This window comes from Mixophyes fleayi, chromosome 4 (assembly GCF_038048845.1).
Source record: "Mixophyes fleayi isolate aMixFle1 chromosome 4, aMixFle1.hap1, whole genome shotgun sequence".
Taxonomy (NCBI): Eukaryota; Metazoa; Chordata; class Amphibia; order Anura; family Limnodynastidae; genus Mixophyes; species Mixophyes fleayi.
Genome location: NC_134405.1, coordinates 333,897,486 through 333,911,738, shown reverse-complemented (window position 1 = coordinate 333,911,738; position 14,253 = coordinate 333,897,486). Strand labels below are relative to the sequence as shown.

General features: G+C 44.5%; 2 protein-coding genes across 3 annotated transcripts in view; one reads left to right on the top strand and one right to left on the bottom strand.

Annotated features, from left to right (window-relative positions):
- The window catches only part of LARGE1 (LARGE xylosyl- and glucuronyltransferase 1), a 325,519-nt gene that overhangs the window by 52,233 nt on the left and 259,033 nt on the right, over positions 1 to 14,253 (bottom strand). The window lies entirely within an intron of this gene.
- LOC142153125 (E3 ubiquitin-protein ligase TRIM11-like) lies at positions 6,047 to 8,528 on the top strand. Its single transcript, XM_075210433.1, is given in 2 exon segments — positions 6,047 to 7,551; positions 7,554 to 8,528. Coding segments are annotated over 2 exon segments (1,500 nt in total). The 5' UTR covers positions 6,047 to 6,089; the 3' UTR covers positions 7,592 to 8,528.

The following is a 14,253-nucleotide window of genomic DNA, read 5'->3' as shown; positions in this document are numbered from 1 at the left end:
TGGCATCACCTTAGTGCATTTTGGTTTTCTGCTCCATTTGGGTCTTGTTTGCTGTAATTCATTACACATGGTGCAGAATACGCTCAATTTCAAGCATCTAGTATATTGTAAAACTGGAAAAGGCCACGTCTATATTATACATATAATATGGAAGAGAAAATTATCTTCAACTTTTTTGTTCATTTAGGATATTAGGGGCTATATTTAGCCTCAAGCTAACCCTCAATATCAGAACCAACTCATATTAATAACTGGATACAGGACACTTCAATGATTGAAGCATTGTTTAATATTGGGCAAAGTGAGCCCAGAAATGAGATTCTCCACCGCAGTGCAAATGTGTAGTAAAAGTACGCGGTGAGACAGAATCTCCGCCAAAACAGACCCGGTGCAAATATCGATCCATCTGGGGAGTGGAAATGGCTGGGCACTGCAAGGAATCCCCCTTAAAAGATGCCCTCTCCACCCCGTTATCTTATTTGAATAATCTCAAGTTTGCAATGGTCCAGAAAACAAGGCGCAGAGAGGCGTCTACTCTGTGCTTAGCAAGGAACGCTCCACCCAACTCCGCCCATCAGTGCTGCAAACTTCTGCTTCTTTGTGAATCATCTTGCTTCACAAACCCACGCCCATTGGTGGTACATGCTGCCACTAAATATGATTTCATGCTGCTCTTTGGTACATGTTATTTAGTAATCCTAGTAATAGTCACAAGGGATGTGATTCGCTGCTTGCTGTAATTTACATTTCACCAGCAGAGGACGGACAACAGGAAGATGGACTCAATGAGGAGTCAAAGTGAATCCTTAACGTAATCTTCATTTATTGTCACAGTCCAGAAGTAACAAGGCATTTTGGGATCACATTGGGCCTGATTGAATTTTTAGAAAAAAAGAGCACAGAACTTGAGCGTCATTCGGACCGTATTGAAATTCACGCTTTTCTCAAGATACATTTCCGTTTGAATCTGGGTGTTTACCTCTGGCTACACACTACTTGCTGTAGTTAGACACACAGAACAGACTGCAGCATACGCACAAGTCTGCAATATAAAGTCATCATCCTCATTTATTTATATAGCGCCAACATATTCCGTAGAGCTTTACAATTGGGGACAAACATAATAAACTAATAAACAAACTGGGTAAAACAGACAAAGAGGTGATCAGGTCCTGCTCGCAAGCTTACAATCTATGGGACAATGGGAGTTTGACACATGAGGTTAAGTCTACATTTTGCATTTTGGCCCAGCCAGACTGCAGACTGTCAGAGCAGTGGCCCGCACACCATATACTGGGACCCAAGCCATAGCAATGGGGCACTTGGGTAGGCAGGGAGGGGGGAAACAGTAACCCATATGAAAGTAAAAACCCATAAAACTCCGGAAGCTCATAGCTAACCAGACTTTGATCCGGGGAAAAATGTGACAAAAATCCCCCGCTCAAAGCAACGAGAAGCATAGCCCTGGGTTACTGGAGAGGGGACGGCCCATGGAGCAACATTAAGGTTTGAGCATATGTACTTTTTGTAGGCGTCCAAATTCCATCGTTCTAGAGATTAAATGGCCGTGATGAAAGCTACTGCTGCCCCGATCCGAAAATAATGGGTGCTGTACAGTGTAGGGTCTAGACCCACGTATGCCAGAGAGCGCTTAAGCAGCGCATTAAACTGAAATTTTGTAAGGGGGGATCTGTCAGCATGTATCCATTTTCCCTGGACTGCGCAACATGTTCGCTGACCATGAAATCTCAATGGAATGCTAGCGAAAACGCACACTAAATAGTAGCATCTTATAGACGTCTGGTGCAGGGGAGGATCTATAATTTTATTTTACAGGTGGTGATTTAGGGGTGGGGGGGATTTAGTCCCCACCCCCTTTTTGACAGCTAAGGCTGCCTACGGTTGCACACTATGTGCAGTCCGTTCGGCAGAGACAGGCAGGGAGAGTGTGCTGCCCGGCTGCTCTGATTGTGTTTTACACAAAATCAGAGCAGCCGGGCAGCACACTCTCCCTGCCTGTCTTTGCCGAATGGACCTGTACATAGTGTGCAGATCCATACGATCGCCCCAATCCCCCCCCCCTGGATCCGCCACTGGTCTGGTGCAACTGTTGTCAGGGTACTGATCAGACGGGTTAGGGTACCTGTGTCTATCTGCCTTCTCTTATCTACACCAGTAGGGTGTATCTTTGCCCATCCTTTAAGGGCCTTTTTGTATCAGGAAGAATTTGTTGGGATCCAATCCTCCCTGTAGCTTCGACATAAATGAAATGCCCACTAGTGTGGCATTCATAGACGTTTTTTGTATCTACCACACATGAAGTCAAACATGTCTTCCCTCTGACCTGACATATTTGGAACCCGCAAACCCAGGAATAGCAGCAATCGCTGCCAGGTTGCTTGGTAGGTCCTCCTGGTAGACGGGGCCAACGACGCCTCTGCAAGATCCATAATGCCGGCTCGACCATCTCCCATAAGGGGGATAAGGGATTTCGATCAGTGTTGTGTAAGGGGCCAGTTCCCTAAAGCGGCGCCAAAAAAAGCACGTCTGCTAGCCTGTTGCGTGTGCCAGGAATGTGTCGTGCATTAGAGGTGATGTTGTGCTCCACGCAGTGCAGCACCAAATGCCGGATCAGGTTAACTGCTGGTAGTGATGTGACGCTCTGGCGGTTTATTGCCTGCACCAGCCCCACGTTATCAAACGAGAATACCACGTTCCTGACACGGAGGCGATGAGGCCACAGGTCAACGGGGGGACAAATCTAGGGCTAGTAAATTGCACACTAGTCCGTTGCGCCGCCATGAGGCGGCGCTTACCATTCCCTTTTGAAGAAGGCCCAGAAGCCGTTGGCCCTGGAAGCATCCGTGTGTAAATCTAAGGTCATATTGTATACCTGGGGGGCATGCCATATTGTTGTAAGAATTGCAATCAAATCCGCATGTCCCCATGGATTTCAGTGGATAAGTGCAATCGTGTGTGTGGTCGCCTGAAACCAGGTGTGGCTAATTGGAGCTTCCTGCAAAATATCCTACCCATTGGAATAAACCGACACGTAAAGGTGAAGGAACCTAAGATCGGCTGAATCTGACGCAGGGTGCTAGTGGGCGAGATTAATGCCTCTACTATTAAAGACTCCAAACTGACAGAATCCCATGGTGTTAATTTCAATGCCCAGGAAACAACACCCTTCTGTCTTATCATGGGGAACGGGAACTCCCAAAACTGAAAACAATGCATGCGCAGCGAAGAGTGTGTCTGCGCAAACCAATGAGGAAGTGGGGCCTAGGAACAAAAATTGTCTAGTGTGCAATTTCAGGGAGTCCCATTCCTGCTTCTACACACAATTGCAGGAAGGAGCTGAAAGTTTCAAAGTATGCGCGCGAGACTGAGCAACTGCACCTGCCGCACCAAAGGTAGTTTCGCCAGTGCTGCATCACACTTTTCTCACTCCATCACAATGTCCCCCTGCTTCAGCCTGTTCCCCCCTCCATCACACTGTCCACCTTTTCTGCTTCACACTGCCCCCCTCTCCTGCTGCACACTTCCCTCCCTGCATCACACTGCCTCCACTGCACCACACTGTTCCCCATCATCACAATGTCTCCCCTGCTTCACACTGCCCCCCCCCCCCCGCATCACTCTTTCCCCTTTATCACAGTGTCCCCCTGCTTCACACTCTGCCCCCTCCATCACAATGTCCCCCTGTTTCACAATGCCCCCTCCTGCTTCACACAGCACCACCTCCTGCTTCACACTCTTCCCCTCCATCAATGTCCCCGTTTCACAATGCCCCCTCCTGCTTCACACAGCTCCACCTCCTGCTTCACACTCTTCCCCTCCATCAATGTCCCCCTGCCTCACAATGCCCCCCCCGCTGCATCACACTCTTACCCCTCATCACAATGTCCTCCTGCTTCACACTACCACCCCCCTGCATCACACTCGTTCCCCTCCATCACAATGTCCCCCTGCTTCACACTGCCCTCCCTACAGCACACTCTTTCCTCTCCATCACAATGTCCCCCTGCTTTACACTACCATCTTCCTACATCACACTTTTTTCCCTCCATCCCAATATCCCCCTGCATCACACTCTCTCCCCTCATCCCAATGTCCCCCTGCTTCACACTGCCCCTCTCTGCATCACACTCTTTCCCCTCTAGTAGTGTCCCACTGCTTCACACTACCCCCTGCCTGCATCTCACTCTTTCCGCTCCATCACAATGTCCCCTGCTGCACAATGTCCCCCTGCTTCACAATGTCCCTCCTCCCCCGCTGCATCACACTCTTTCCCCTCCATCACAATGTACTCCTGCTTCACACTACCATCCCCCTGCATCACACTCTTTCCCCTCCATCCCAATGTCCCCCTGCTTCACACTGCCCCCCCCCCCCTGCATCACACTCTTCCCCCTCCATCCCAATGTCCTCCTGTTTCACACTGTCCCCTCTCCATCACACTCTTTCCCCTTCATCACAATGTCCCCCTGCTTCACATTGCCCCCCCTGCATCACACTCTTTCCCTTCCATCCCAATGTCCCCCTGCTTAACACTGCTCCCCCTGCATCATACTCTTTCCCCTCCAGTAGTGTACCCGTGCTTCACACCCCACCCCCTGCACCACACTCTTTCCAGTCCATCACAATGTCCCCCTGCTTCACACTGCCCCCACCCCCGCATCACACTCTTTCCACTACATTAGTGTCCCCATCGTTCACACTGCAAACCCCAGCACACCATTCTATACTTACTTGGTCTTTTCTTCAGGCAGGCAGCTGCTCCTCTCTGCCGGGCTCCTCACTGACTGTCGGGATGTGATGATGACATCATGTCTGACAGGCGTGATGCCAATAAAGCCAAACACCAGGGGCGCCCCCCAGAGCCCAACGCCCTAGGCAGTGCCTAATGGTAGCGCCGGGCCTGCTCCCCCTCCCCACTGCATGCTGGGAGATGTAGTTCAGGTTGCTGGCGCTACACATAATAACTATTATTATACAATAATATACTATTAAATAATATTGATACTACTACTAGTACTATTAAACAAGGACATCTATCTCCAGATTGCTATACATGCCCTCCTTCGACTTTTCTAACTATGCCATCATCATCATCAACATTTATTTATATAGCGCCAACAAATTCCGTAGCGCTTTACAATTGGACACTTTTCCACCTGATTTTTAATTGCACTTTTCCAGTGCAGAGAGCACATCAGAACGGTGTCTTATCCCAGGACGACATAAATTGACCCCTCTGTCTGGTTACATATACTCCGCTCCGCTGTGCTCTCTCTATTAGAAACATCTATATCCAGAAAGCAGATATTTCTCATGTCCCTGGGTCATAAAGATAAAGACCTCTAACTGATAGTATAAAGACTCCTGAAAACTACAAAAAAAAAATCTTCCCAGTGAAGAGGGCAGAATGGGGATCTCCATGAAGCAATTTGTGTCATTTTGGCCCTGCACTCATGGTGAAATATCACCATTGCGGCATTGTGTCAGGACCAATAGGACACCATCCACAACGTCCCCATCCCTACCTGCACTTCACCTCCCCTCTGAAATAAGAAGTTGACAAGTATTCTTTCAAATTGTTTATATTACTGTTTATCTAAAGCATGAAAGATTATTATTGATCCTCTTCCCAAAAGATGGAAAGTTATCCTTCTTCTTACTACTAGAATACTCGTTGGATCTGAAGCCTTGTTCCAATTTGCATAGAATGACACTGGTATTAGTGAGGGACTGCCAGCAAAGAACAAGGAATAGATAGATGGACAAAATTATATCAGCTAATAATATACATTTTAGTATCCATCTAGTATAGTTATGAAATGCATACACATGAGTACAGCCAATATAGGGGCTGATAAGTGGAGGAGAGACAGATTCAATTCTCATGAAATTAGTTGCAGTATCACACTTTAAAGCAGCTGTTTAGAGGATCCTGCAGAAGCTGCACACAGGGGGTGTGTGTATGTGTGTGTGGTCTGAGGGGTGGGAGGGATCACACTCACTATTCTCTTCCTGTTCTCAAAAACCAGAAACTACGTTGCTTTCACTTCTCTCTTCTGCTGCGAGGGATGGCGTCTGCTGATCTGAGACAGGAGCTGGACTGTTCCATCTGCCTGAACATTTATACAGATCCTGTAACACTAAGATGTGGACACAACTTCTGCCGGGTCTGTATTGATTGTGTGCTGGATACACAGGAGGAGTCTGGAGTTTATACCTGTCCTGAATGCAGAGCAGAGTGTCAGGAGCGTCCTGCACTGATAAGGAACATTCCTCTGTGTAACATAGTGGGGAGATTCCTGTCTACTCGGCCAGATCAGGAGCAGACTGGGATTTTCTGCACTTACTGTGTGGACTCTCCTGTACCTGCTGCTAAATCCTGTCTGTTGTGTGAAGCTTCTCTGTGTGATAAACATCTGAGAGTACACAGCAAGTCAGCAGAACACGTCTTATCTGATCCCACCAGCTACCTGGGGCACAGGAAATGCTCCGTCCATAAGGAGCTCTTCAAATATTACTGCACTGAGGACGCTGCCTGTATCTGTGTGTCCTGCTGTCTGATCGGGGAACACAGAGGACATCAGATGGAGTCACTGGATGAGGCCTCTGAGAAGAAGAAGGAGAAACTAAGAAATGTTCTGCAGAAACTGACCACAAAGAGAGAGGAGACTGAGAAAAGAGTCCAGAGACTGCAGGAGCGCAGGAGAGAAGATCAGGAAAACGCAGCTGGTGTTACAGAGAGAGTCACTGCCCTGTTTAGAGACATCAGGAGACAGCTGGAAGACCTAGAGAAGAGAGTCCTGAGTGAGATCTCCAGGCAAGAAGAGAGCGTTTCACTCTCAGTCTCTGATCTGATCCAGCAGCTGGAAATAAAGAAGGACGAGCTGTCCAGGAAGATGCGTCACATTGATGAGCTGTGTAAAATGTCTGATCCAGTGACTGTCTTACAGGAACCAGACACAGGTGACTTGTGTGATACTAAGGACAGAGAAAGACATGATGACCAGGTCCATGGTGTAGGAGATCTGGATGTGGGTCTAATCTCAGGAACATTACAGACATTATGTGGTATAATAACAGGTATAAATATAGGGCTCTATGTGCAGGAAGCTACAGACATATTACTGGATGTAAACACAGCTGGTAATTATATACTTATATCAGGTGACATGAAAACTGCATCTTGGTCAGATTTAAACCAGAAACGTCCAGAAACACCAGAGAGATTTCAGTATAATCAGGTAATAAGCACCAGGAGATTTTCCTCAGGGCGACATTACTGGGAATTGGAGGTCAGTAAATCATGGAGCTGGAGGGTAGGGATGTGTTATCCCAGTATAGACGGGAGAGGAGAACAGTCACACATTGGAAATAATACAAAGTCCTGGGGTTTGTGGAGATATAATAATCAGTATTCAGTGAGACATGACAGTGAAGTTATCCAGTTACCTGACAATATTCCCTGTGATAGAGTGAGGATATATCTGGATTATGTGGCTGGACAGCTGTCTTTTTATTCTCTGTGTGACCCGATCAGACACTTACACACTGTCACTGCCACCTTCACTGAGCCCCTTCATGCTGCATTATGTGTAGTGGACGGTTGTATAAAGATATCTGGGGGAGTCAGAAAATTGGTTGCATTTACTTGAACACGCCCTTACTGTACTTAGTCTACATCTGCATGTCCCGTGCCTGTTCCGATCCTCCTCTATATGAGTAAGGATATGTATACACAAGATACAACTTACTCTGCATACAGATGGAAAGGTAAGTTTTTTTGTGGGAATGTGCAGTAGTGAAATTCACATTGTACACTGCACGATGGACTTGCATCTAATTTTACATGAGGCCCAATGTGTCTAGAAAATTAGCCCTTATTCTTTTTCCATCATCAGTTTTTCTAAGCACCAAGAACACACAAACATGTCTTTAAATGTAGAGATATTGAATATAAATTGAAATGGAAACTGATATTATTTTGAAAGAAAAGTAGAACATGGAAGAAATTATTTCCTGACATAAATAATGAATTTTTGGTTGTATACGTACATTCATATGTAACATATTATACATTATATATACACACACGTGTACGATGATATGCTGTAGCGATGCTTCTACTGCATCGCTACAATATTGCATTCCATTCAAATACATTCCCATCGAATTTTCATAACGCCACTTCTATATTTCCGCTTCAACCACTATGTACTGCCGCGTTAAGTACCACAGACACAACCCCTGGGGCTGGGCAGGTGCAGTGTCTTTAAAAAACTGTGACCAAATAGCACAAATTGTCAGACTTTGGGAAATGAATTCACATTGATAAGCTGTCCATCTTCCAAGCCAATTTCTCTTGGCCAGAATATACCACTTCAATGTAAGTTGTACTCTGAATCTAATCCTTTTTTATTTTAAACTGTGTTGCTAGTTATGTCAATCTATTAATTGTTTATTCGTAATTTTTTATACCTGTACTTTTGTATATTAAATCTATAATTTAATATGTTGCGTCCTTGATACTGTTAACGAATCCATTAGCCTGTTAAGAAGAATATAGATCGGCCAAGTTAACCCTTTGAATGCCAGTGTGTGATTTGTTGATACATTCGATTAACAAGCTGTGCGTGCTTGCATTTACATTTGTGTAACAGTCTGAAGGTGTGAAGAGTTAACCCTTTGCTTGCTGGTGTGAGTCTTGCTAGTCTGTGGATAGCTAGAAGCCTTGTGTGCCAGTGTGGGACAGTGTATTGGGATCTTATTGCCTGTATCTAATAGGTGGTGGCAAACCTGAAGTGTGCAATTCAGGAGGTGTATAACCTGTGAGATAGGTAAAGAGAGACTGCGTGCTGGAATCGTGTGACCTACTATAGCAATCACCCCAAAGTCACAGCAGCTGGGAGCGTGTTCATGACAGAGATATTTTGAGACAAGTGAGGAGATGTATGTCGGTGCAATCTTGTTGAAGGCATTGTATGTGTTAGGGCCCACGACCACCAGGATGAGCCTTTAGAACAGTATGGTAGATATCTTCACTTTTAGCAGCCGCCTTTCCCATAGAGCTTTATGTGCTCACAGGTACTCAGATGCCCCCAGGACTCAGAGTAGTAAAAGCTCATCCAAGATGGCTGCAGCACAGATGGAACTGGGGGCGCTGGCCCAGACTGGAGCGGGTGGAAGGCCAAGGTCAGAGGTCCATAGCAAAACAGCGAAGTCCAGAATATAAGCCAAAAGGTAGGGTCACAGGCAAACAGGCAAGGTCCAAGGTACAGGCAAGGGTCACAACAGCAGATCAGGCGAATAGATATTCAAGAGCAGGTCAGCACAGCACAGGACTGGAACGCTATAACCGGCAGAGAGGCTAAGCCCTCCCTGCCTTAAATACTGAAGGTAGCCAATCAGGGCCTTGCCCTGAAAACCATCCCCAGGCACTGCCTAATAAATAAATAGCATAATTAATTAGCCAGCAGGCTGTATGGCTTCTGCGCACGCGCACAGCTGCCCTGTATTGCTGGGAAGCGAAGCTCAGAGTCTCCATGTCCGACCATTGTCCTAGCAACGGTAGGCCCAAGAACCGGAAGTGACGTTCCAGTCGTTAAGGAGACGGCCGGGACGCCAGACAGTGAGGAGAGTGGGCCGCGGCGGTGTCTGTAACAGTATGTGAGTAACATAATTTTATATTGGATTTGTTGAAAAACAGGCAACAATGTAGTGACTGACAGAGCGGCTCAGAAGAGAAAGAACAGTTTGCAAGAAAAATCAATCTAGCCGCTGTGTGCAAAATAGACTGTAGGGGTTTGAGTCTGATTTTCGGAAGACCAGTAAGGACGGATTTGCAATAATCAATGCGGAAGATGATGAGTGCATGAATTAAGGTTTTTGCAGTGATAGTTGTGAGTCAAGGATTACACCTTTGGGTGGGAATATTATTAATTCTGGTTTTTAAAGATTAAGTTTGAGTTGGTGAGAGGACAACCAAGACAAAATGGCAGAAAGACAGTCAGTTACGCGAGACAACGCAGATGGTGAGAGATCAGGAGAGGATAGACAGATTTGTGTATCATCCACGTAGAGATGATACTGAAATCCAAAGGAGCTTATTAGTTTTCCAAGAGAAGTGGTGTAGATAGAGAATAGCAGAGGACCTAGGACTGAGCCTTGCGGTCTCCAACTGATAAAGAAAGCGGAGCAGAGGTGGATCCAGAGAAATGAACACTGAAAGAGCGATTAGATAGGTTGGATGAGAACCAGGATAGGACAGTGTCTTGAAGACCTAGGAATTGTAGCGTTTGTATGAGGAGAGAGTGGTCACCAGTGTCAAATGCAGCAGAGAGATCCAGGAGAATTAGAAGAAAGTAATGGCCTTTAGTCTTTGCTGTGATCAAATAAAAGATCGAAAGACAATGCCATGAAAGGAGAGTAAGTAAAATAATTTGGCAAACATTGGTATTTAGCAAAAATTGAGGGAATTAAAATACTTACCTAGTTGCAATGTCCTGTGCAATCAGAGAAGTAGCAGAGTGAGGCTGCAGCATATGTAGTTTATTCTTGGATGTCTGGCTAGTATTGAGTAATGATGTGGGGAGCCAGGGGCGGATTGGGAACTTAAAATGGCCCTGGAAAAAAATATTGAAGTGGCCTCATGTGGGTTTGACCAAAACAATGGTAGGTGTGGCCAACACAAAAGTGGGTGGGATTTTGAGCTACAATATAGCAGGGCCCCCCCCTTCTCTCTCACACACACAGTATAGCAGCCCCCCCTTCTCTCTCACACACACACAGTATAGAGGAAGCACAAGCCACCCAGCACCACACTGACCCCGTCCCCCCGCTGCCAGCACCCGGTCCGAGGGGGCAGGGCTAGGAATAAATCTTTTTTTTTAAACTCCCCCAAACAAACATCAGGCGGCCTCCTGTTGCCACCAGTCTACCGGGAAAAGTCACGGTAGTCTCTATGGCCAATCTGCCCCTGTGGGGAGCGGGTGGAAGTGTTGAATGGAGAGTAATAAGGCTCAGGTGATGGAGTAGCTGAGTTCTTGCAGAGTCAGAGAGAGGAGAGTGGTTCAAACTCAGTTTCATTTCTTCATACTGGTGATGGCAGACAAAGCCTTGAGAAGCCTTTAAAGTACAATGATGAGATAGAGGACTGAATAGCTGTAGCATGGGTAGGGAGTGGCTGAGCAAGTAGTACAGCAGCTGATTAAACAGAGGGGATGTTGCAGGAAAATAAACTGACAGATAAAACAGACTTTCATGAGCTGAGAAGGAAATAAGATCAGAGTCCAAAACAGGCTTCTTGTGGTGTGAAGCTTGTAGCCAGAGTGAGATGGAAACATCAGGAGTAGATTATGGAGTTTCATGTGAATACTGACTGTTGTCCTTGTGTAGTTGTGGTAATAGGCAGAATGTTCTTCTCCTGTTTCCTCTGGTATAACTCCAAATTATGCTATTTAAATCTTAATACACTTGTAACTACACACACTTAGAACTATACACACTGACTAAGCAGCCATTCTACAATGATTAAATATGGTTAACAAACACATGTGATTAGTGTCTTAAATCAGACCCTCAATAAACTCCCACAGCAAAGACTAGCAATAAAAGTTTTAAACAAACAAGCAGTGAAAGGACAGCATAACATGGAGTTAGAAATAAAAATGCACTTTCTTAATACAGATCAGAACAAGGTGAGAATAATTTACCATGCAATCATTGCAAAATGAATCATGTTCAGTTTAAAAAAAGGGTGCAATCCCCTGTAATAATGAGTTGTGTTTCTTTAACCTAAGTCACTCTGGTCTCCTGCAAGAAGAGACATTGTTTTGTTCATTTAAGCTGCTGTTAACCATTCACAGTTAGCTCAGTGTCATGTGACTAATTAGTCACATGACATAGGATACAGTGCGCAGTCCATACCTGCAAACTTCCCGATTTGTGGACCTCAAAAGTGGCAGATTATACAGAAAAGTGGGCGGTCTTTTAAAAAAGGTGGATGGAGCAGGGTTTGGGGTGATCAGGGCGGGCTTAATTTGTTGTTGTGGATACCTAGAAGCCTGTTGTAACCGTTGTCCCTGTTAGCAAATCAAATAATTTTGTGACCCAATATAATGAAAAAAATACATTTGTCCCGTAAGTTAATCATAAATTAAATTTGCCTCTTAATCAATAAATAACAATGATTGTCTCCATAACTCACGGTGCCTCCGGTTATGTCCTGAATGGTAAGATGAAACGCGCAGTTTGGGCAATCACGTCTCTTACAACCGTCTCTTTTATTCTGTCTGTTTTGCAGCTTATTAATCTGACTGCATTATAACCAATGCATGGCGGTTTTTAATGTGGATAATTGTTAAACTATATTTTGCAGTTGGTTTGGCCTTTAGTAAATCTGTTTTGGAACGGTCAAAACACAAAAAATTGTCAGTTTCATCAAACCTACCTACCCCTAAGTGTAATATTATTAGTACATTTTAGAAACTGAATGCAATAATTTGATTGGTTGCTGTGGTTAACAGCACATAGCTCTATTGTAATAAATACCCTTATAGATAATTCCCCAGCATTTGTAAACACTGCCTATCAATACTCTACTGTCCAAAACAAGCAATATCACATGTTCATTTTTTTAACCAGGCAACGGAAGGACAATTAACCTCAAATATTGACATTTATGAAGCATGGAGGTAAAATTCCCATACCTGCAGTCCCTCCTTCAACACAAACCACTATATCCAATAATTCGCTTTAAGACTATGTAAAGTGGTGCTAATACAGGACAAAAAGTTCAAATGTTAAAGCATAGCAAATCTGCTATGCTTGCTGACAATCACTGGAAACGCCATTGTGTATGAATGCACTAACATGCAGTAAATACAGATCAGGCCAAACACAAAAAGCTCTGTTTCTGTACTGCCCCTAGTATTGCAAGAGAGAGACATATATCTCAGCAGTGGGAACTCTGAGATTTGTAGTTCCACAAAAATTAGAGAGGATGTTGCCTATCCTTGATTTAAATGTTAAAATAGGCAGCATGCCTGAAAGATTGACACATCAGTTATTCCAGATATACTATCATGCTTTGTAATACACAGGCATTGTTATACAGTAATGACCCAAAAGTGGCTTTAAATGCTCTTATTACTCATATGCTCTTGAAGTGGATGTTTTTAGCATTAATATTGGCAACGCATACTAATATTAGATATCTTTAAGTAGTTTCCTTGTCTGAGGAGCATGCAATCCACTGGTTGCCGAGTCACTGGCTGTAATTGTAAAACGCTACGGAATCTGCTGGCGCTATACAAATAATGTTGATGATGATGTTTGCACATTCTGTATTTCCTGCTGAAGGTCAGTATTGGGGCAGGGTCACTACTGTGCTAGCTTAACACAGGCAAAATGTCTCAGCTGTGGAAAGAAAGCAGATGGCTGGAATGTTCAGCTAAGTTTTAAATACAATGCACCGGGGGCATTGTGCTCTCTCACTGTGAAATTCACCCTCATTCACACAGTAATAGATGGGGAGGAGGAGAGGCTTAGACCAGGAGATACGCCAACTCCTGTGGGGGAGAGTTTCACTGTAACTGCGAGATCTTATGGACAAAATCTTTGTATTATATTTTTTCCTGCAAGATTAAATTGACTTTCTGTTTACTTATTACCACGGGGGTTCTCAGGCTGTTGTGGAATCTGGACCCCAAAAGCTGGACAGCCACAGGTTAGATACACTATCAACACCCTAAAACACAAGTAGCCTGTTATAAAAGAATATATATATGTAAAAAAAAGCATGTGTTTATCAGAACTTAAAGGGCATGTTCACATAATGTTATTATTTTTATGTTATTAAGATTAACTCTCACAAATTTGTAGCTTAAAATAAATTGTGCAATTCAATGAGAATGTATGCAATCAATGTCACAATACAGAGCCCATCTGTGTTCTCTATTCCAAAAGACCATTTCCTGCCACCACATAGGAATCACTGAGTTAAAACTCGAGCAATCACTGTGATGAGAGTAATCTCCTTAGATTGCCTGTGTAGCCTAGTGCTTGACAGGAGGCAAAGTTTCAATGCAGTGAACAGAGTTAAGCTTTCAATCTCATTTGATATATACCAGTTGAAATCTCCAACTCACAAGTAGATAGGTTAGAAACACAATTAACAGCTATTTGTTTTTTTTAATGAAGGCAGCAGAAAAGTTAATAATAATTTGCCAATCCATT